Source organism: Aquila chrysaetos, chromosome 8, assembly GCF_900496995.4.
Source record: "Aquila chrysaetos chrysaetos chromosome 8, bAquChr1.4, whole genome shotgun sequence".
Lineage (NCBI taxonomy): Eukaryota > Metazoa > Chordata > Aves > Accipitriformes > Accipitridae > Aquila > Aquila chrysaetos.
The window spans coordinates 43362586-43384310 of record NC_044011.1 but is presented as its reverse complement, the minus strand read 5'-3'; the positions used below and the strand labels follow the sequence as shown (position 1 = coordinate 43384310).

General features: G+C 45.8%; 1 protein-coding gene across 18 annotated transcripts in view; it reads left to right on the top strand.

The window, feature by feature from the left end:
- Nucleotides 1-21725, top strand: part of LOC115345101 (SCO-spondin-like) — a 125101-nt gene that overhangs the window by 78473 nt on the left and 24903 nt on the right. For 12 of the 18 annotated variants that reach the window (XR_005933051.1, XR_005933050.1, XM_041125555.1 and 9 more), the window contains 33 exons: nt 279-402; nt 1732-1923; nt 2342-2479; nt 3158-3340; nt 3444-3638; nt 4131-4279; nt 5473-5641; nt 6208-6342; nt 6441-6584; nt 6674-6875; nt 6963-7103; nt 7673-7855; nt 8261-8332; nt 9907-10033; nt 10265-10404; nt 11090-11293; nt 11642-11791; nt 11977-12156; nt 12689-12805; nt 13217-13366; nt 14226-14441; nt 15280-15384; nt 15476-15620; nt 15735-15949; nt 16033-16132; nt 16859-17025; nt 17206-17439; nt 17887-17984; nt 18637-18814; nt 19320-19547; nt 19760-19855; nt 20028-20201; nt 20986-21141. Coding sequence is in view for 16 of the 18 variants with exons in the window: in XM_041125555.1 (XP_040981489.1) it covers nt 279-402; nt 1732-1923; nt 2342-2479; nt 3158-3340; nt 3444-3638; nt 4131-4279; nt 5473-5641; nt 6208-6342; nt 6441-6584; nt 6674-6875; nt 6963-7103; nt 7673-7855; nt 8261-8332; nt 9907-10033; nt 10265-10404; nt 11090-11293; nt 11642-11791; nt 11977-12156; nt 12689-12805; nt 13217-13366; nt 14226-14441; nt 15280-15384; nt 15476-15620; nt 15735-15949; nt 16033-16132; nt 16859-17025; nt 17206-17439; nt 17887-17984; nt 18637-18814; nt 19320-19547; nt 19760-19855; nt 20028-20201; nt 20986-21141 (5207 nt within the window). In the remaining 2 variants the exon portion in view is untranslated. The remainder of the gene's footprint in view (nt 1-278; nt 403-1731; nt 1924-2341; nt 2480-3157; nt 3341-3443; nt 3639-4130; nt 4280-5472; nt 5642-6207; nt 6343-6440; nt 6585-6673; nt 6876-6962; nt 7104-7672; nt 7856-8260; nt 8333-9906; nt 10034-10264; nt 10405-11089; nt 11294-11641; nt 11792-11976; nt 12157-12688; nt 12806-13216; nt 13367-14225; nt 14442-15279; nt 15385-15475; nt 15621-15734; nt 15950-16032; nt 16133-16858; nt 17026-17205; nt 17440-17886; nt 17985-18636; nt 18815-19319; nt 19548-19759; nt 19856-20027; nt 20202-20985; nt 21142-21725) is intronic. The other 6 variants (XM_041125547.1, XM_041125548.1, XM_041125550.1 and 3 more) reach the window with 6 other exon arrangements.

The window sequence follows — 21725 nt, the reverse complement described above, 5'->3', positions numbered from 1 at the left end:
GCAGGTACAAAAGAAAATATTTCTACACAGCATTTCAGAGCACTTCTGATTTTAAGTAATACCTTTCTGCACCAGAAATGTTAGTGAGTTCCTTTCACCTTGCTTGTTGCTGGGTGGTCCAGGCAAGTTTTTTCTGAATCGGGCGGTTTCTTGGCTCCAGAAACAGTAGATTTCCTCTATACCAAAGACTGAGAATGCAGACCAGAGGTGCACTGTCCTTTTCTTGGTCGCTTTGCTGTTGTTTGCGACTCTCCCTTCTGCTGTATTTTCTCCTGCAGAGGAACTTATCGCATGGAACGTGGCGCAAAAGTGGCTGCAGACTGCATCCCTTGTCCTGGAGGGTATTACTGCCCTGAGCTTGGCACTGTTACTCCTCAAACATGTGGTGCTGGCAACTTTTCAGTAAGTAGCAATAATTTTATCCTGTCATCTGTTCAGTGTAAGGACTGAATTTTGGCAGAAAAGGGAGCTTCAAGGGGAGGTTGAGGCTTTGAGTGCCTCAAAGAAGGAGCCCATCTCCTTGCATGATGAGTCTGAGTATTTGGGGTGATTGTGTACTGTGCTTCAAATAATATCGGCCACCTGTGCTGACCCTACAAGTAAGGAGTGAAAGCGCTAGTCCAGAGAAGGCACTGGGAATATTCCTACGCAATCAGGTTTGGAGCTGCTCCAGACGTGATAAATACTTCCCAGCATCGTATGTGCAATACTGCTCCTGCTGTTATTCCCACTCCAGAGGCTTGCAGTAGCACTCTTTTAAGTACATCTGTCACATGTCTGGCCGTGGGTAGTTGGGTAGATACTTTGGGTTTTCGTGATGTATTTTACCCTGGCAGAAAGCAGACGCCTGTATTTAATTCCTGCTCAAAAGGAGGTATTTGCTTGCAATGGAGCTAAACTATCACTTGGCTTTGGAAGGTAAAACAACAAGATGGAGCTACAGAGGGGAGCAGTGATGGCACAACTATTCTCACAAGCAGGTGCTAAGGCCTGTTTCTTTTTTATTTGCCCCAAAACTGTAAGGAATAATTCTAGTGGTAATTGCCACGTTTCCCCATTGATGGGAAATGGGCTTGTCACTCCTGCCAAATGATCCCAGTATCCCTGTCCAGGCGAGTTCTCTATCACTGCACGAATTGGATAGTTATCACTGGAACCCTTAATTACGTTTGGAGAGGAGGTAAATGGAGATTTATGTATGGCAAATAGACCTAGATTACTTTTTGTTTGCACTTTGGAGTTCAGTGTAACAAAGAAAGATGAGGGAACGTGTCTCTGTTTTTCTCTGCTCCTGCTGGTAAAGGGTGTTGGGTTGACTGTTCTGAGGATCAGAACTTTTTGTATGGATAATCCACAGGCAGTGACGGGGCCTGCTTCTTATTTGTGAAGCACAGGCTTTCTTGCCTGCAGGGTGAATGCACTGAATTGCATGCTGTTTGTTGTTCATAGGTTAGGTTAGGTGGAATTTTTAAAGGAAACTCTTTGTGCTTCCGGTAGTATTACTGAGCATAACAGCGAATGTTTTATAAGAGCAGGGTCCTGTCATCGGCTCCCAAGGGCAATGTCTTTACTCAGTGGCCGTGTTTTTGTGGACTGTTTCGTTTACTGATAGGGTCTGCTGTAGAGTTGGTTGCACTCATTTCCTTTGTTTTGTTCCTCAACACAGCTTGCCAAATGTGCAAGGATTCTTTTGCTCTCTAGAAGTGGAACCATGTGCTTTTCATGTTGTAGGACCGAGGTTCAGCCTCCTGCTTGCCGTGTCTTGTTGGACATTATTGTGCTAGTGAGCACACTAGCCGGGAAGTGATGCTCCTTGCTATGATTTGCCCAGCGGGTCTCCTGTGCCCAGAAGGACAGGCAGTTGTTCCTGATGCCAGTGCAAATGCCTGCCCAAGAGGATACTACTGTCCCCAGGGAGATACGGTAAGTGAATCTGCTTTGGTCCTTGGGATTCACTGTTCTCTCATCAAGTCGGCTGTACAGTTACAGTCTGCACTGGGATTAGTCTTGCTATGGGAGCCTTTCCTAATAATTTTTTTTTTACTGGTTTCTGTACTCTTTTGGTGTTCGCAGATCTTAGCAGTATTTGCCCTACGTAAAACTGTTCATAATATTGGGATAACGTTTTCTGAGATGGTGTATTCAATGCAGAGGATTGGATCCGTGTTCTATTATACCATCTTTTCAGCATTCACGCCAGATTTCTAGTGTCGCTTTTCAGTGTTTGTTCCCAGTTACGGCGAAGGATTATTTTCACAGCTTCAGCTTCTGGGTGTTTGCCTTGTGGGATGCAGCAGTCACATTAGTATGTTGAAGACCCATCTTTCTATTTCATTTCAAGGGCTTGCATGCTAAGCCTTGCCCCAGCGGGACCTATGGTGAGCAGAAGGGTCTAAGCAGTGCTGATGAATGCTTACTGTGCCCTGCAGGGAAGTACTGCTACAGAGATGGGATTGAGCCTCTAGGAATTCCCCACCCTGTAAGTATAGCCCAGGTTCTCCTGCTTTTCACGCCCTGCCCCCCCCCCCCCCCCCCCCAAAGGCTGCAATTGTTAATGGAGCAAGCTTAATGCATGTTTTCTGTCTTTACTTTGCCTTCTGGCTGTCAGTGCAGGCTATGAAAGAGAGTTCAAAGGTCAGGAATTGGTGCTGCTCTGTCTCTAATGAGTTTTGGGATCCTTCATTGCGATTGTCTTGTCTCTGGAAAGCGTGAACTCCTCAAATATTAATAGCTGTTAAAAAAAGAAGCCTCTATTAAGAGTAAAAAATGCAGTTGGATTCTCTTCCACTTGGATGAATCCACACTTTTATTTAAGAACAAGGTAATAACTCTTATCCCAGTTACAGCTCTTCCAAGCGCAGAAGAGCATCTTCTGTGCAACTGTATAGGCAACATGTAGGGCCTGTCTCAATGACAAGATTTTACCTTAAAAAAATCTCACCTAAAATAATTATCCTACATGGTCAAAATTTTGCTGGTAAGACTGTGAATTCCCTTCCTTCCTTTCTTTTCTGCTCCATTTTCTTGCAGTAAAAAAATGCCAGGTTATTCAAATTGTAGGTGAAGCTTGTATCTTTCTGTGTTGAATCTTAACAGTTTCCTCTTCCCTGCTCCAAAGAAGACAAAGCCATGCCTGACTGTGTATTTTACTTTCCAGACGGGGGATTGCCCACCCGGCTACAACTGTCCTCCAGGGACTGGATTCCCTTTCTCCTTCCCCTGTATGCCAGGCTTCTTCTGGGATAATTCCAGTGTAGAGGGTGAAGATGCTTGCAAACCATGTCCACCTGGGTACTACTGTGACTTTCCTGCCATGTTGGAGCCCAAACCTTGCCCAGCAGTAAGTTGTTCTTTCGTGGTTATCTAATGGAAGAAGCTGGTCTGTGGGAGTCTATTTAATAGAAGAGCCTTAAATGCTGTATTAAGCTGGCTTTGTTTTGCAGGGCTCTTACTGTGTCGAAGGCAGCTCTAAACCTGAACCCTGCCCAGAGGGGACATACAGTAACAAGAAGGGGCTGTCTGGACCCTCGGAGTGCAGCCCCTGCGGCCATGGTTTCTACTGTGCTGCTCCAGGACAGACTGGGCCAAGTGGTCCCTGTAAGGCTGGATTCTACTGCCAGGGCAGGGCCCTGACTCCAGTAAGTCACGCGGCAAGGTTTTCTTGTCCTTATCTAATTGTGCTCCACTGTGGGGGTTTTTTTTTCCCCACTGTGGTGCTTTTTGTCAACCCAGTGACTTCCAGAGTCACAATTTTGTACTGCTCACGCTCAATGTATGGCATAAGGACCGCTCGTGCTGCCCTCAAAGGGAGTGTAACCACGTCATATTTTTCCCTCTCAACACTAACAACCCGTTAATTAAAAATGCAGCCAGGTGAAAAGGCTACAGGTGAAAAGTTCAGTGGGTGTGAATCGCAGTGGGATTGCTAGTGTAACAATGTCATCCATATTTATTCTTTTTGCGTTTGCTACATTTCCCTTAAGTAGGTATTGTCTGTTTTCTGTACAACAGAGTATGTCTCTTGTTTTTCTTTTCTTTATTGCCTTGGGCCCAAATCCGTATGATGCCTTTAAATATTTTAACCCCATTTAATCTTTTTTTTTTTTTTGAAATGCCTTTTCGAATTTCAGTTGCCCACAGATGGCGTGACAGGAAACGTGTGCCCTGCTGGGGCATACTGCCCACCCGGCTCTCCCTCACCTATCCCCTGTCCTCCAGGAACTTACAGTAACGTGAGTGGGTTGAGAAGCCTCCATGAGTGCTTGGACTGCCCACCTGGGTGAGTATCATCTTTGGAGAATAAGGCTCAGTTCTGTCCCATTGCAAAGGGATTGTTCAACCCCCAGGTTTGTTGCCAGAGCAGCCCATCCTTACCTTCAGCCCTCTTACAGAGGAGTCCCCTCTGTTCCCAAGGCTCTAGTACAAATGCATAGCCTGCTTTCTCCATGGCTATGTGCCTGTATCAGTAGATTTACAATAAGGAATTTGAATTGTCTGAGTTGTTCCCCAGCTTTTACTGTTCACTGGCTTCTGTCAAGACTCATTATGTCTGTAGTGCAGGATGGCTTGACCTAGCAGCTCTTGCTTAAACGTCCTCATTAATACTGATGGGGTAGTCCTTTTTGTGTTACCGGATAGTATAATTCACCACCTTGTTGCGTTCCTTTCAATGACACAAAATTACACATCTGATTCTGAAGGAAAGGGTATGGATTGTGGTGGCTTTCACCTGTCCATTAGTGTGCATTGAGTATGTGCAGCTTGTTAAGGCCGGCAAGGGACAGTCTGGCTTTCAGGTGATCATATCTTCATGCTGGCATGACAAATGGTGTGTGCAGGATCATCTGGGGCTTAGTGGCACAAAACTTGCAATTTTTATGCTTTACTCTGAAGAAGGAGATCAGCTGGGTTGGAGTCGTAGATCTCCATGCGGTGGAATCCAAAGCTCTGAGAGAATCCACATTCAAAAAACTTGTCTCTCTTTTTTTACTTTTACTTCACTCTGTTTTCCCAGGAGAAGTAGGCAGGAAAACAGAGCAAGAGACTGCTCTGGATTTCATATTCTGTCTGGAAGTTGGAGGGAATGCCATCGAAGTTCCTTCCTTTATATGCATTTTTAGCCCAAAGTTGCAGAGAAGGTTTGAAGAAAACCAACATTTGGGTGTTTGTGTGATCTTTATTCAGAAGTATATGCAGAAGCCACTCCCTCATTGTAGAGGGGAGAATTCTTCCCAGGATAAAGCTACTGAACCTGAGAGGTTATAGTCTTTAAAAAACACGTGTGAGAAGTGATGCATATCCTCTGTAACTCCCTTTTGAGGCCTGTAAGCAAACAGGAACCATGTCTCTAAGATTCCAGGTAGACTGCAGGGATTTTTTTTTTTTTTTTTTTTTTCCTCCCCGATCGGGATTGTGCTATCGAGTGACAAAAGGAACTATTGCTACCCAAGGTTTTTGTTTTTCCTCACATAGCCTGTATTGTGATGGGACAAGTAACCAAGCTCCCTCGGGACCATGTGAACCTGGCTACTTCTGTACAGGAGGTGCCAAAAGCGCTCTTCAGCAAGTGGTGATGGAGGGGCATTATTCCTTAACAGGAGCTTTCAAGCCAGAGCCATGTCCTCTTGGCAGCTTCCAGCCTGTAAGTATGTTAGTATACACTGTGTAATATACCTGTGAGGTCATCAGAGCCCCTGGAAGCTGTAAAGTGCGTGAATAGAAATTCATGAGGTGTTTGCAAGTGGTCAGCTTAAAAAAAGAGGGACTTGGGTTTTATCCAAAGTTGGGTGATCACCACCTCCTTTGTGGAACTCTATGCAGAGCTAAGAAGGTTTGGGTCAGGACATCAGATCCATCAGTCCAGGACTCCTGTTTATAGCTCATTTGGCAGTTTTTCTTCAGTTTTCTTGCATAGTGCATATTTAGAAGTGGGCTGAGGAAGCTTTAGCCTAGCATAGGTGAATTAACATGTGCATGTGCCTTACTGCTGTATTAGATCAGGCCTGCGCCTGCCACTTCTTTAGTGGTGCAAGGTGCTGTTTGGATACCACAAATCTGTTGCATTTGGACTGCAGTTCATTTGCTTCAGGGTGTTTATTTTGTAGTAGGGAGTCTCTGGGAGTTGGTAGAATGTGCAAAGTTTATTTATTCACATGGTAAGCAGTAATACCCCACATCTGCAAGGTTCTTTCTATGTTCCCTCGTTAGGGCCGTGGTCAGTCTCTTTGTAGGGACTGTCCAGAGGGTACATTCTGCAATGAGACGGGCCTGGCTGCACCCCAGGATTGTCCTAAAGGGCATTTTTGCTTTCCTGGAAGTTCCTTGCCTCTTCCATGTCCAGTGGTAAGAATCAAATATGGACTTGTTTTTCAAGTAGTAGTTTTCAGCAGGCTTCCAATTCCTTGGCAGGGGGCATACACTGGTTCTCTCTCTTTGTGCAGGGAACTTACACAGATGTAGTCAGGGCAGGTTCATGCAAGCCCTGCCCAGCAGGCATGTACTGCAGCGTGGCTGGTCTGACTGAGCCAGAAGGATATTGCCAGCCAGGATATTACTGCATTCAAGGTTCCAGCACCTCCTCACCTGTGAGTACTGAGTAACTTGCATTGCTTCAGACCTTTTGGCACTACAAAAGCTTTCATAAGCCATGTTAATTTTATTTTCCCTGCTTCAGATGGGGCTTCCATTTGGAGATCTTTGCCCACAAGGACATTATTGCCCTGCTGGCACGACGCACCCAAAAGAGATGCCGTGCCCTGCTGGGACCTGGAACGGACAGAGAGGAGCCCAGGATGCCACTTGGTGTCTGCCGTGTGCCCCTGGGTTTTTCTGCAATACGTCTGGCCAAGATGCTCCTGCAGGACTTTGTGCACAAGGTGAGACAAAGCCAGAACTTCTTTAGCTACTCAGAAATTAAGGGGTTTTTGAGTGGGAGACAGGACTCAAGTGCTTTCTGCTTTAAGGCTATTACTGCACAGGAAGAACAAAGACTGCAAAGCCGGAGGATGGTATCACTGGAGATCTCTGTCCTCGAGGACATTTCTGCCCTGCAGGCTCAGCAGCACCTTCTCCCTGCCCCAGTGGAGAATACAGTAATGCAACAGGTCAGGAACTGGATCTTTACAACTTCAGTGTGACTTGGAGGACATAGAAACACAGATTGTGTTTTTTGTCTGTATCCAAGAACATCTTGATAGCTGCTGGCCATTATGAGCATCAGTATTTTCAGGGGGGCAGTAGAGAAAGGGGTTGGAGGCGGGGGGGGGGGGGGGGGGGAGTAGTTTGTTTTGGGTTTTTTTTTTCCTGGTGTCACATGGGGAATGTATTTCACCCCTGCAGCACCTCACGTATTAAGATTGTAGCAGTGTCGCTCAGTGCACAGAAAGCTAGTAAGCAGTTAACCGGATTTCCTTGCCGTTCTGCCTGCCACCTAATGGTGAGATGTGGAGGTTACTGGCACTCTGGGGCTGCTGAAGTGGAGTTGAGAAGTTTGCTGAATCAAATGCTCCTGGGAGAAGGTGCATGTTTGAAGGCCAGTTATAGCAGGAGGGCTTACAGAATAGCTTTATTTCGATTTCTGCTTCTTTAAGTGCACAACCAGGCACTTGCGCATATGGTATTTTTCTTCCACTTCATTTCGTGGTTCCTTTTAATTCCTGTATTTCCTTCACAGGTCAAGACAAATGCTTTCCTTGTCCTGCTGGGTTTCACTGTTCAAAAGGACTGAGGCGTCGCTGTCCTCCTGGCTTTTATTGCCCTCAGAAAACTGGAATCAGTTTTTATCCGTGTCCCCCTGGGACTTACAACCCCTCCTATGGACTCAGCCGGGCAGAGAGGTGTCAGCAGTGCCCTGCAGGTGAGGAAATGACGGAGTGCTCTGATAGTTCGTGTAGGGCAGTGTCTAAGAGGGTGATCTCTCTGCGTATGTCTTTTCCCAATCCACCGATGTGTGTTTCACTTCTAGGAAATGCAAACGTGAAAATACACAGTCAAAGGAGGTTCCCTGTCCCACTGGTAGTGTCCCCCAGTGAGCCACAGGTTTTTTTGAGGCTCTGTGGAAGAGTTTGGTTTACACTCAGGATTGCCCAGAGTAGAGCATGATCTGAGTTGGAATGCGGTTTTGTCCCAGTTGTGCTGATGCTGAAGGATTGGTGCTCTCAGAGTCTTCCCCTTTGCCTTCCAATCAGTGCATGCAGTACAGCAGCTGTCCTGTTTTTTTCCCCCAGTTTACTGATACTCTTTTCCCTCTGTGGTCTTCCAGGAATGTTCTGTGGAGAATGGGGATTATCGTCTCCAAGTGGTCCCTGCTGGCCAGGATTCTTCTGCACAGCAGGTATTGAATGTAGCGTTCACAGGGCAAAAAGTGAAAAAGTAGGAGGCTGTGGCCCTTTAGGAATTGTTTTTCGTACATTCTCTGTGCGATCTCTGCCTAGCTTTTATTGCAGAGAGTGCCAGGATAGTTCTGAGGAATGAAGCTATGTGATAAGGTTATACTCAGTCACATCAGAAATTTCTCTAGTCAAATACCTGCTTTCTGAGGCTAGTAGAAGGACTTAGGGTAAACTACAAGAAGTAGACTCAAGCAAGTTGTTACCATAGGAATTTGACTGTTCTGAGCAAGTTTCCTGGCCAGCTTTCAGCTGATGTTTGTATAATATAAGGGTTTGTATTTGTAGGGACAAAGGACTGCAGGCAGATGGGAAGGTCGTGGCAACTTCATTCAGTCCTTCAGCACAGTATTCAATAGCACTGAATTTTCTCTGTGCTGTATGCTGTAACTGTGCTGCTGAGGATTAGTGTTTGATACATTTCATATAACCACGGGACCTGAGTTCAGGCAATTTAATAAGGATCCTGACGCTTAATTTACGTTTAAGTAACTTCCTATGTCCTTGCAATTATTAAGAGAAGCCTGAAATGAGAGTAAACTGCAGGAGCCAAAAACCACACAAATCCCGATTTTTATAGATGCCTAGTGCTCTGTTTTTGACTGTTTGGATTTGGCAGTTCATCCCTTCCTCGAGATTTCTTTCAGGTCTTTACCAATTTCTGTGCTCTGTGCAGGGCAGTTGTCATGACTGTTTTACCAAGATCAAGTCCAAATTTAAGATACCTTTGGATGCAGTCCAATTTAAAGGAAATGCTTTCAGCTAACTTTGAGTTGTTTGCCACACCAGTGAAAGGGGAGCTTGCATTAAAAACAGGAAGTCTTTTTTGTTTCTAACTTTCTATTTGCCAGCTAGCACGTAAGCCCAGAGACTGCTCTGAAACAGCAGTCGACTCTACTGTGATCAGCATGCAGATCCGTGCTTTGCAGTGCGGTTGACAGGCCTTTGAACTTCGTAGATGCTCCCAATGTTCTCATATAAATAAAATAGCTTCTGTACGTATTGGCCCCTTCAACAAACAGATGATTCTGGGTTTAGCATGGGAGATGGGCACTTGGGATCACCAACTTTTAGTCCCGGTTGCAGCAGTGGGAACTCATGTGAGCTGTTCTCTTTCGGGTATCAGTTTTCCTGGCTACACGTTAGAGATTGATGGTACATGCCAGAGGAGGATTTTGTGAGCTATAGTTACAGCTCACATTCTTGTAGGGCCCTAGAGGTAATTGTGTAAGGTGTGGTCATCGTCTCCTTCTTCACTAACAGCCCAGCTTTTAGAGCAGTAGGTCTGTGGCAAAATAAAGTAAAAAGGCAAACCATCCAAATGGTTCTATTCCCCTACGGTAGTTGCTGTTCATTATTCCATTCCACTATAGATTTTTTGTTTTATTGTCATAAGTAACAATCACCTGTTCTCTTTTTTCAGCTATGGAAATGTTTCTTTAGGCGTGGGGGACAGACTTGCCTATGAATAGCAATCCATGTCGTTCAGGATACCTTTGGTCTCTCTTCCCTCGTGCAGGAGCAAGTGTCCCAAACCCTAATGGAGCCACAAACATGAGCACTGGTGGCCCATGCCCACCTGGACGCTTCTGCCCAGCTGGCACAAGTATCCCACAGCAATGCCCTGTGGGCACCTACTCAGACAGGTAAGCTTCTCGGTTCTGCTGATGCTAATTTTCATTTTCCTTTTCTTTTTGGTTTCTCCCTTAGTCCTTTAAGCAACAAAGCACAGCTCAGTAAGGCTCATTAGACACATCTTTGCATTGATCATAAAAGCTTCGTGGTTGTTTTCACTTGGCCAGAGGTGTAGGCATCAGTGGTCTACCTGCTGAACTTGCACGCTTGCCAACAGAAAGCCTGCTTATGTCCCTCACCAGGCTCTACAACTGGCAGGACTCCAGCTGCACGGTGTGTCCATCTGGCTATTACTGCAGCTCTGCTGGTCTCACGGCACCCTCGGGACCCTGCTCAGCTGGGTACTACTGCCTCTCTGGAGCTTCCTCGCCATCACCACCTGGTGAGCTGCACTGGGTCAACGTCGGTGTCTTCATCTGCCTGTGCCCAATAAATAGGGGTTTTGGCAACAGGTAGCTTTAAAAAATGCCACCTTTTTTTTTTTTTTCCCTGGTATTCCTGCCCCTGCCACTTCTCTCAGTCATGCAGGCCCCCATATTAATGTTGTTTTGAAGTATTTGTACCAACGCATACACATGCCAAGCGTGAAGAAGCAGTTGGTCCACCAATCTGTGTTATCGAATGAGATACTTGCATTGAACACTGGGAAAGTTATGGGTGCTTGCCTCTAATGGACATAGCCTGATTGCTCCTTGTCGTTTTATTGTGTCTCAGAAATGATAATTTCCAGGGAAGAGTTCCAAGTCCCCAGTGGACGATTCCATATTCTCCAGAATTCCTGGTATATGTAGAGTATTTAGAAAGCTGAACTGTTAAATGTGGTTCGTTGTGGCTTTGCCTGTGAAGCAAGGAGGGAAGAGACATGGTGACACCACACTGAATAATTCCAAAGCTGGGATATGGTGGTCATTCTAGTTACTGTGTTGAGCATCCTCTTGATCTGTCTTCTGGGATCCCAGAGAAGACAAGATCCTCATCAGTGGGTTGTTAGCTCCCTTTGCTGGCATTGTCTCTCCCTCAGCAGCTCCCTTTTATTGGCCATGTCTCTTCTCCTTTTTGTGTCCTAGGTATGTGGGAGAAAGGAGGCCCTTGCCCTGTGAGCCACTTCTGCCCAGAAGGAACGAGCTTTCCCTTACCCTGCCTTGCAGGCACTTACAACAACCTCACCAGACAAGCTGCGTGCTTCCCTTGTGCTGCAGGCTACTACTGCCCGGAAAATACCACCAGCTACAGTATGAATCCTTGCCCAGCTGGCTTCTACTGCCCCAAAGGTGAGATGGGCCCAGGGGACAAGGCAATCCATTGGCCAGGCTGAAACATTCTTCTTCTTAAAGGCAAGAAATGATCTCTGTGAACAAAAATGTTTAAGTGTCAGTCTGGTTCTTCACGGGAAAAAAAGACCCCAATCTTGTAAACCCTAAATACAGCTGTTGCTTAACCTCCTCACAGGCAAGCTAAACAGTGCCCAGAGACTGCCTTGGCCGTGAAGGGCAAGCTGTGCACTGTGGAGACAAGCAATGAGAGAAACTGGCAAAGATGACATGAAGTGATACGGCAGGTTTAATAGCCAAGACAGTATTTATAGTCCATGAAAGATTCTTGCTCTCTTTATTCCGAAGGAACCAGGTTTGCTACTGAGTTTCCCTGTCCCCGGGGCTACTATAACCCTGATCCCATGACACAGAGCTTGGATAGCTGCTTGCCCTGTCCACCTGGGCACTACTGTGGGAAGGAGAACTTGACAGCTGCCTCAGGCAAGTGTGATGCCGGTGAGTCTGGATCTGTTAGGCTGTTGTATTGCACAGCACTTGGGGGCAGTATGTTTGGGAGGCTGATGCTTATATCCTGCAGCTTTTACCACAGCTTTTCTAGTCTGTTTGCTTGATTCACTTTTATGATAATTTCTGGGGCTCTGTCATTGCTAGAGCTTCTCAGTCGTGTTTTCTGTTCTCAGGTTGGTTTTGCATCTCAGCTGCTTGGACCTCACAGCCTTTTGATCTGGACAACTACACCAATGCCAACTGCCTCTGTCCAGCCACTGCCACTGGAGGGAAGTGCGTAGCTGGTTTCTATTGCCCCAAAGGAAGCCCAGAGCCTCTTCCTTGCCCTCCAGGTTTTTACTGCAATGCCTCAGGTTAGTTTCTTTGGAGGAGTGATCTGTTTTGAGGGGAGTTAAATTAAAGGCCTTGTGTGGACGAGGAAATGCTTGCTATTTAAGAACTCATTAGAGGACCCTAGAGCTAAGTTCTGCTTCTAGGTGATAAACCTGACTTTGCCCAGCATTTGCTCTGTGACCCTGAGTTGAGTCACTTTGCCTCTGTGGCCATGTTCCCATCTTCAGAGGACTGGTATGAACACGTGTCATTGTAGGTTCCTAGACATGGAGGATCAGGGTCTCCTGTCAGACTCCACTGTATTCTCTGCATCTGCAGGCTCTGGGATGCTGCCTGCTGCTTTGTTTTCTCCTACTCTTTTTCTGTCCTTTCAGTATTCTTTCAGTGTGTTCAATAGGAGCTTCTTTTACCCTGATACTTCCATAGAGCTGTAATGGTGCTTGCAAGATGCCTTTGGTGTCTCCCAGAGGGAGGCTGTGAGTGATTTTTTTTTGCCTGCTTTTCTCCCTTTGTCTTAGTGCTTTGAGTGCCATTATCCTCTCTTTTTTCTAGGTCTGTCTGTCCCCAGTGGGGAGTGTACTGCTGGGTTTTACTGCAAAGGCGGAGCAGCTCTCCCTAAACCAACAGATGGCGTGACTGGGAATATCTGCCCTGTGGGGACTTACTGCAGTAAGTATCCAGCATCAATCAGGACTAGAAATTTCATTTCACATAATAGTCATATAGTATCTGAAACACTGATGGGTGATTTTGAGAGCGTGGTCGCCAGCTTGCTAGGGTCTGACCATAGTGCCTGAAGTGCCACATTCTTCCCCCAGTTCTTTCCCTGGCCTGTTCTTTGAAAGTGGTAAGTGACATATTTGTCTCAATGCCTGAACTCGTCTGTCTTTAGAATGAGAATGAAATGAAGGCTAATTATGTCTGTCCTCTCCCATGCAGCACTGTTTGATCTATGAGTGAAAAATAAGACTTCACCGATACTGTTTCCCCGTTGCTGTGCATTCGTCCAACCCCTGAATGCAGTGATCTCATTCATTCTTTTATTGTTCATTTCTCTCTGTCTTGCTTCTGTTCTCACAGCTGTAGCATCAGCAGAACCCAAGCTCTGCCCAGCTGGCACCTTTTCCAGCCTTCTAGGGAGGACAACACTTACTGAGTGCCAGCCTTGCCCCTCTGGCTTCTATTGCGAGGTACCTGGCCTCAGTGCGCCAACTGGGGAGTGCTGGGAAGGTAAGTCGTGAATAAACTGCACTGCAGATTGAGCATGTTCTCTGAGGACATGCTCAAAGGAGCATGTATTTTTGTGTATTGGGCAAGTTCAAAATCCATGTCTTTCTGGGAGTCACTGCTTTAGAGTGGAAAAGCCAAAGGTGGAAAAGTCATTTCCCTGCTGGGAGATCTGACAGAAGTCAGAGAGGTGCTGTAGACTGTACAGGCATCCAGAAAACAAGAGTCACATTTTTCACAATATCCAAATGTTATTGTGTGCATCCCTCATACAAGAGATGGCTGCTTGTTATTGACTCTTGAGCCTTCCTATGGATGAAACTTTAGATACTTGCTGCCTGCCTTGGTGGTTTCCTTCTCTTGACTGGAGAAGGAATAATTTCTGGCTCTGTGTGAAAAGGCCATTAGAGGTTAAAGCAATTCAGATGTGAAAGCAGAAATGGTAACGTCTGCGTATTCTGAAAAATTAAAATATTGGCAAGGGAAAACTCTTTTCGGTGGGAAAACTTTATTTGAAGGGTTTCAGTAACTGAAGGGAAACAGAAAGATCAATGCTGTGTCCCTAAGTGTTTTTTCCTGTGCCACCTGTAAGTTTTGTCCTGTATTCTGGGGACCACTGGGTGGTAAATTTCCTTCTAAAGAGTGCAGCAAGTGGAAAGCTTTGATGTGTATTTGTCCCAGCAGGAGTGTGATTCAGATCAACAGTAATTTAAGGTCAGCAGTAGATTTTTTTTTTTTTTTGAGTGGCCAGTGAGGTCTTTTGTATGCCTGGGAGAACCTGTTCTCTTCTCATGAGCAGCACCTCAATAGCTAGTATCTCTCAGTGACTAATTTAGCTTTCTTTCCTCTGTCTTCACTGCAGGCTATTACTGTGACAACCAGCAAGGGCCAGTTATTGATTTTACCCTCTACCCATGCCCGCAAGGGTTTTACTGCCCACCAGGGACAAACAGGAGCACTCAGTACAGCTGCCCTGCAGGAACCTTTGGACCAAGGCAAAAACTGAAAACTATGAAGGAATGTCAAAGATGCCCACCAGGAAAATACTGTGAATTCTCTGGACTTGTTGCCCCAACAGGTATTTGCTGTTCTGAGCCTATTCGTTACTGGTAGACAGTCATGTCAATAGCTGATGGCTAGTGTCAGGGATTGGAGTTAGGACTCTAGGGTTCTGATCTCAGCTGAGGTGAACTGTCCTGTTTTACTTGTCAAGAACTTCCTGAGAAAGGAAAAGATTCTTTTTTTCTAAGCAAAAAGTGAGAGAAGGACTGCAGAAACTACCTCATCAGAAAATCCAGTGGGGAGTTTTCCAGCATCAAACCCATCTGGCATTCTTTTAGAATTAGTTTGTTTTTTCAGCCTAGTTCCCAAAGAACTAATTATTCCACATAATTGATGTGCATCTGATTAGGCTTAGCAGAGAAAGAGAGAGCAAAGTACCCAGCAATTATATGTCTCCGTTTTTTTTTTTCCCAAGATTCTTTTTTCACATTGGCGCTGATGATTTTTTGTTGTTCCTTGTCCTGTATAGATAAAGGCCCTAATTCATCAAAGCACTTCAATAAAATTCTTAATGTTTCGTGTTTCGCTTAAGGATGTGTTGAATATGTGCACAAAGAGAAATGTGTGCTTAAGTACTTGCCCAAATGTGGAGGCAGTGCTCGGTCAGAGCTAAGTAAAGTGCTTCCCTACCTAGGAACAGTCAGTTTGGCATCTGCTACCAATTCTGCACTCCTGACAGTTACAAGCAGCTCCTCTGCTTGATGACCGTTACGTCACGAATTTGCAGACTGGCAGTGGCTCTGCATGATGACATAGCAAATGAGTGTACTTCAGTGTGTATTGTGAAATTTGTGTTTATGTGCCTATGATTTTAATGTAGTCGTGTATTTTGTATACGTTGTTCTGTTTTCTAGGAGATTGTGCTGAGGGATTTTGGTGCAAAAGTGGTGCCCGAGTAAGAAACCCCCAAGATGGAGAATCAGGACTGCCTTGTCCTCCTGGTCATTATTGTCCTGAAGGTAGGGTGCTTTGCTAACGCATAATTTTTCTCTAATTCACGGAAAGCGTGAGGTGGCATTTCCTCACTCTGGTGCTCTTGATTTTTGCCAGGTGCAGCACTTCCATTACAGTGCCCTCCTGGCACATGGACTGGCAGTGAAGGCAGTAGGAGTTTGCAGGAGTGCTGGCCTTGCCCTGGGGGATATTACTGCAATAGCTCTGGGCAAAGGGCCCCCTCAGGACACTGCAGCCCAGGGTAAGTAGATGAGTGAACACGTTTATGTACTCTGTTGAAAGAAGAGGTGTGCTATAAGGGGTCTCCTTTACCCTTTTGAAATAGAGAGTTACGTTCCTATATCCACGGCTGCAGGTACTACTGCGTCACTGGGGCCCAGACCCCAACACCCACTGACGGCCTCTCAGGAGCTCCATGTCCAGTCCATCATTTTTGTCCTCTTGGATCCAGGAGTCCAGTGCCATGCCCCCCTGGCTCCTACATGCCGTACATCCGTGGAGAGAAGTGCCATGCTTGCCCAGAGGGTGAATACTGTGTCTCTGGTGAGAAGCCACAGCCGTGTCCCCAGGGTGAGTTAAGGTCCTACTTAAACATCAGTTTTGTCTTTGATTTTCTAAGGACTGCGGATTCTGATCTGTTCTTTCTTTTCCAGGGTATTTCTGTCCCAAGGGCACAGCTCTTCCAATTACTTGTCCAGCAGGGTCCTATAACCCGTCACAGAGGCAAGCCAGCTGCCTCCCCTGTCCTAAAGGGTAAGGGTTGAGACAGCGAGCTTAGCATTGTACGTATGAGTCAGGGACTACTGGAAATAATTGTTTATCCAGTCATCGTGGAGCAGCGTGTGGTGGGAAAATGAGTTATTTTACCACTGAAAAGCACTTGTCTCTGTGAGAAAACAGCGCACCTATTGAGCTCTGTTTAGCAACACTGTATAGTCGATTATGGAACTAGGCTAAGTCCTAAACCCAGGTACAACTACACTGGAAGGGAATTTAGATCAGAAGGCTATTCTGAGCAAGGAAACCATTGGCACCATCTACTTTTTCCATGTCTGGAAGTAATAGATGGTTCCCTTGGCAACAGGCTGGCATAGGCCTGTTGAAGGGGAAGAGGATCTTGTATATCACCTGATGCTGACTGGCTTTTCCCTGGGGGATTCATCTCCAATTACTGACTGGATTTGACCTTGATTAACTTTTACAAGTTGATGAGTCACAGCCTGGATGTGTTATGACTCAAGTTAAGAAAATTATGTCTCTGTGGCTTTTGCAATTATGCCATCAATTTGGCATAGGAGGAGACAACTAAGAATGTAGTAATACGCATAAGTAGGTCTCTTTTGTGGTCATTACAGCACACTGCAGCAGCTGCATTAGACTAGCTAGCCCCACCATTAAGTTACTCGGGCATTTGTGGATAGAATATTGCTAGAAAATTTCTTTTTTTATTCTTCCTTTTTTTAAATCTCTTTGGACCAGGTTCTTCTGCCCCCAAAATTCCTCTTCCTTTTTGGAGAATAACTGTTCAGCTGGCCATTACTGCCCTACTGGTACTGCTTCTGCAACTCAGTTCCCATGTCCTAAGGGGACTTACAACCCACAGACTGGAAGCAGCCTGATGTCTCACTGCACCCCCTGTGACCCAGGTAAACAGCAAATAAGCGTGTCTCAGGATGGTGGCAGGAGAATGTATGAAAATGTGTATTTGAGTTGTTCTTGAGCTTCAGTGGTTCAGTGGACGAATTGCGTAAGTATGTAGCTTGCTCTCTGAAGTACCTTTCTGTTTTTTTTCTGCCAGTACTAATGGCATTGCTTTGCTTTCTCAGGGCATTACTGTGCATTTGCGGGGCAGTCACATGTTACAGGACCCTGTTTGGCTGGGTTCTACTGCAGCGGGGGTGTTTCTAGTCCAACACCTACAGATGGTCTTCTGGGGAACGCATGCCCGAAGGGAACTTACTGTCCTACGGGCTCTGCCTTTCCACAGCTATGTCCTCCTGGTTATTATAGCAACTCAACTGGGAATACTGGGATCGAGGACTGTCTCCTTTGTGATGCAGGTACAATATTGAAAGAAAGGAATAACGAGATTCTAGCCAGACACTAGGTTTTCTAGGGCTCCTGAGAAACATTGTGGTTCTAGAGCAGGCAATCATGAACAACTGCTTTCTTGGAGAGAGATGTTAGGTGGAGCATAGACTAAATCTGCCACTTTTCCATGTAGGAGGATACTCCCAGTGAAGTGCAAACTTCTGTGCTGTAAGCTTCCCTTTCCACCCTTTCTCTATATGCTTTCGTACTTAAGAGGTGATACAAGGAGTGCTCTTTGTTCAGGCCTGTAAGCTCTGTACTTGCAGCTACTCTCAGTGAAAGCATCTCCAGGAGAATAGATGTGGGGACAGCAAACACGATGCTTCAGTGATTATTTCCTCATTGCATACTTGCTGTTGTCTGTCTCGTGTGACCGATATCATTACGGTCCTTTTTGTGGTCTCTCTTAATTTCAGGGTATTTCTGCAATGGGACTGGACTTGTGTCTCCAACTGGATTATGTGAGGCTGGATTCTACTGTAGTGGAGGAACCATTTCTCCTAAACTTCCCACGGTAAGCTGTACTTGTGATTTAAGTAATGCAAAATGTCATATCTGTGGAACTGAAGACCATAAGGTCACCTTAGTTCTTTTGCCCTGTATTAAACTCTCCTTTACTACATTACCTTCTGTATCAGGTACATCTGGCTTATTGATAATGGAAAGGGCTAGAGAGTGCAAAATATACTTGGCCTCCTTTCAGCTTTTACATCTCAAAGCTGACCAAAGAAAGTTCTATCTTTGCATATTGATGCTGCAAAACAGAGTGGAATGCCGTATCGGATTAAAATTACAGATGTTGGGAGTACATGAGTTTGATTAGAATACTGCATCTGTCAGCCTTCCTCCTAGGCAAAATACAATAAAAAATTTTTAAGATGATAACTCAACAAGGTACTGGTTTTATGCCGCAGCTCTCTACGGACTACGAATGAAGAAAGGGTGGTGCTATCTTCCAAATGGCCAGCCCAGCAAGATTTGTCAGGCACAGAATTCTGATCCCTTATTTTGGAAAAGGATAGGTGTGCAGCCTTCAAGACTGAGGGATGAGCGCAGGATTTCATACTACATGTCCATTCTCTTCACCTTTAGAATCTGACATAGATCTTTTTGCAAGGCCACCCTTTTGAGTTTGTAGGCGCTAACTGTGGTGTTTTTCTTCAAAGACAACAGTCAGTGGCGGACCATGTCCACCTGGACATTACTGCGTGGTGGGGAGCAGCAGAGCCCAGCCGTGCCCTGCAGGGAGTTATAGCCCATCTTGGAGTATGGCACAGTGCTTGGAGTGCCCAGAAGGCTTTTACTGCACAGCTGCTTCCACAAACTACACAGATTGCCCTGCAGGTGAGTGTGATTGCACCTACCCACTCATTCTGCTAAATTTTGCTTAAGGGACTATCAGATGCCCCCACAGCTATTTGGAGTAGATTTGTCATTGGACTGGGTTGCATGAGCCACAAATCTCTTCCACTGGATGGATCAATGACCTTGGTCAAAGTACTTAAGCTCTTTGGGATTCAGTTCCTGTCTGAATGTGGAAAATCGTAAATGGAGCAAACAGTTTTGACAGTACACCTTTATCACACACTTAAAGATCTTCACATTTAAAAAGTACATGGTATTAAAACTATTGCTAATCCTCAGGCCTGATCAGCTTCATTTCATGCAGCCAATGTGACGTAGCTATCGGAGAGTGGTGATAAATTGTAAGGTGGACCCACCATAATAGCTTGGGATCAGTCCTTCTCAGAAAGAGATGAAGAGAATGCTATGTGTGCAGGTTGGGGGTTCTTCCTAGGCTATTACCAGCATGTGTTAACCTTTGTGAAACCTGTCTTTTCTTTCCTAGGTCACTATTGCCCCAGGAATACAGAATTTGCCACACAGTATCCTTGTCCCCCTGGAACCTACAGTGAAGCTTTAAATATCTGGGATGCTTCCAAGTGCCAACTATGTCCTCCTGGAAGGGTCTGTTCCAAGCCAGGCCTAGCAAGACCAGATGGACTATGCATGCCCGGATGGTTTTGTCCACCTGGATCCACGTCAAGCAAACCAGTGTTTCCTGGAAATCACTCTGGTATGAAGGGGAATGGTGAAGCGTGATGATTATTATTATTGAGGAGGTGGTATTGCAGTCACCTAAAGGACCCAGCCAGGTTCAGGATGGCTTACTTTCCCTTTTTACTTTCCTTAATTCAGTGCTCTAGTTCTGTTCTTCCTGAGCTCTTTAGATAAGATACAGTGCTTGCAATTCCTATGTTTCAACTTAGTCTGTGTCTTTTCCATTAGCAGGCATGGCAGCTCCAGCTTCTGGATCTGTTGGATTGTGCCAAGCAGGAACCTTTTGTCCTGCTGGTTCATTTCTTCCTCTTCCCTGCACTCCAGGTAGGAGAAGAGTCTTTCTCTCTGCACAAGTTTTTTGGGTTGGATTGGGTTTTTTGTACGTGTGTACTCTTTTCCCTTTTGCCAAGATCAGTAGGCAATCCCAGTCTTCTGCTGTGACTGTTTGGTTCTGGTGTCTCTTAAACGATGGCCTTGCTTCTGCCCTCTGCACCAGGTTTGTACTGTGCAACTGCAGAGCTCGCAGTTCCATCAGGTCCCTGTGAGGCTGGCTTCTACTGCACGGGGGGCTCGACGCTCCCAAACCCCATGGATGGAGCAGTGGGGAACATTTGCCCTCGAGGCCACTTTTGTCCTGCAGGGAGTTCTTCTCCATCTCCATGTCCCCCAGGTAGGTTTGATGGCAGCTGCTACACGCTATCATTTGTCTTCCCAGTGTCCAGTGAGCTGCTGAGCTTGCCTGAGTCTGTGCCATTCTTCTGCCAGCCCCTTGTTTCTTTGTGCTGAAGCATGCCTTTATGGTCCCCAGAGGACAGCTGCTATCAGCACAAAGGCTTAGCCTCTAATCCAGTGCTGTTGTATTGGAAACATCAGTCCTAAATGTGCGTTCAGACAGTAATTGCAAAACTTCCCCTGGAGCCTCAGTCTGTGGTCTACATGCTGCTGTGCAGCTGGGTGGGGGGGGGGGGGGGGAATGCTCTTTGCTGAGCCCTGCTGAAGGAGACTTCACGCAGCCAAGCACGTATAAAAGCCTCTGCCGCCCTCCCTGCACGGTGAGAGCTGTCCTTTAACATCACCGTTGATTAATGAAGGATTAAGTTGAATGTTTGTTTCTTTCCTGGGTTAAATCTGTAGTTACATAAAGCATGTGATTGCACTGCTCAGTCCAGACGAGAAATAAATAGGAATTCATCTCAGCCAGTACTCAAGACCAACGTCATACAGACCCCTCTTATAGGAGGACTGTCATCTACTCTCCTAAGGGAGTGCTGGGGACCGTACTCCCTTTTGAATTCCTTCCAGCCAGCATCCTTTTGGCATTTCCTGCAAGACGCAGCTGGGGCTACTGTAGCTAGGAAGTTACTGCGTGAGCAGCTTGTGCTTCTATCCGTAGCTGCTTTCAGCGGGGTCTAGGATGACGTGAGAATGTGCTTTTAGTGGCTTTTTATTTTCAGGCTCCTTTTTGGCTCATCGTGGTGGCCAGTCACCACAGGATTGCCAGGCCTGCTTCCCAGGGTGGTTCTGTTCTCAGCACGGCCAGAGCTCCCCGGAGGGCTTGTGTAAAGGAGGATGGTTTTGCCCAGAGGGCTCTGTGTCAGCCCAGCATTCAGGTAGGCAATCTTGGGGGTTATTCTTTACCTGCTGGAGCTGCAGTGGCAAGATGATCTTAAAATCTGACTTTACTTACAGTTTCAAGTTACGTTTAGAAATGACTAGCGATTTAGATTAAAAAATGTTTTCCAAAAATTATTCCAAGTAACACAGGTTAAGTAGTGGGTAATTGTTCGTAAATATAGTAGAAAATACAGGGGATTTTACCAAGATAAAAAAAAAAGCTGAAAAATATCCCAAGAGGAGTTTATTCTTTGTGATATTTTCACTTTTGTTAGAAAGAGCTACAGAGAGAGAGGTTATATGCAATTGTCTATCCTCCCTTTCATAAGGATGATTATGTAGGGATAAGTGTAACTCAAATCCTGACGTATTAGAAACATACAGGTGGCTCTGTGAAAAAGAAGTTAGTGAACCATGTGACAGTGCAGAGAGGCTGCAGCCTCTTCAGCTTTCTGGGAGCTGTTAAGGGCAACATGTCTGCACGGCTGTTCAATTGAAAGCCTAGTTCAGTGATACGTGAAGTTGGTGTTCAGAGTGCGGCACATGGGCCTGCACTGTTCAAATCTGTGTTTAGCAATGC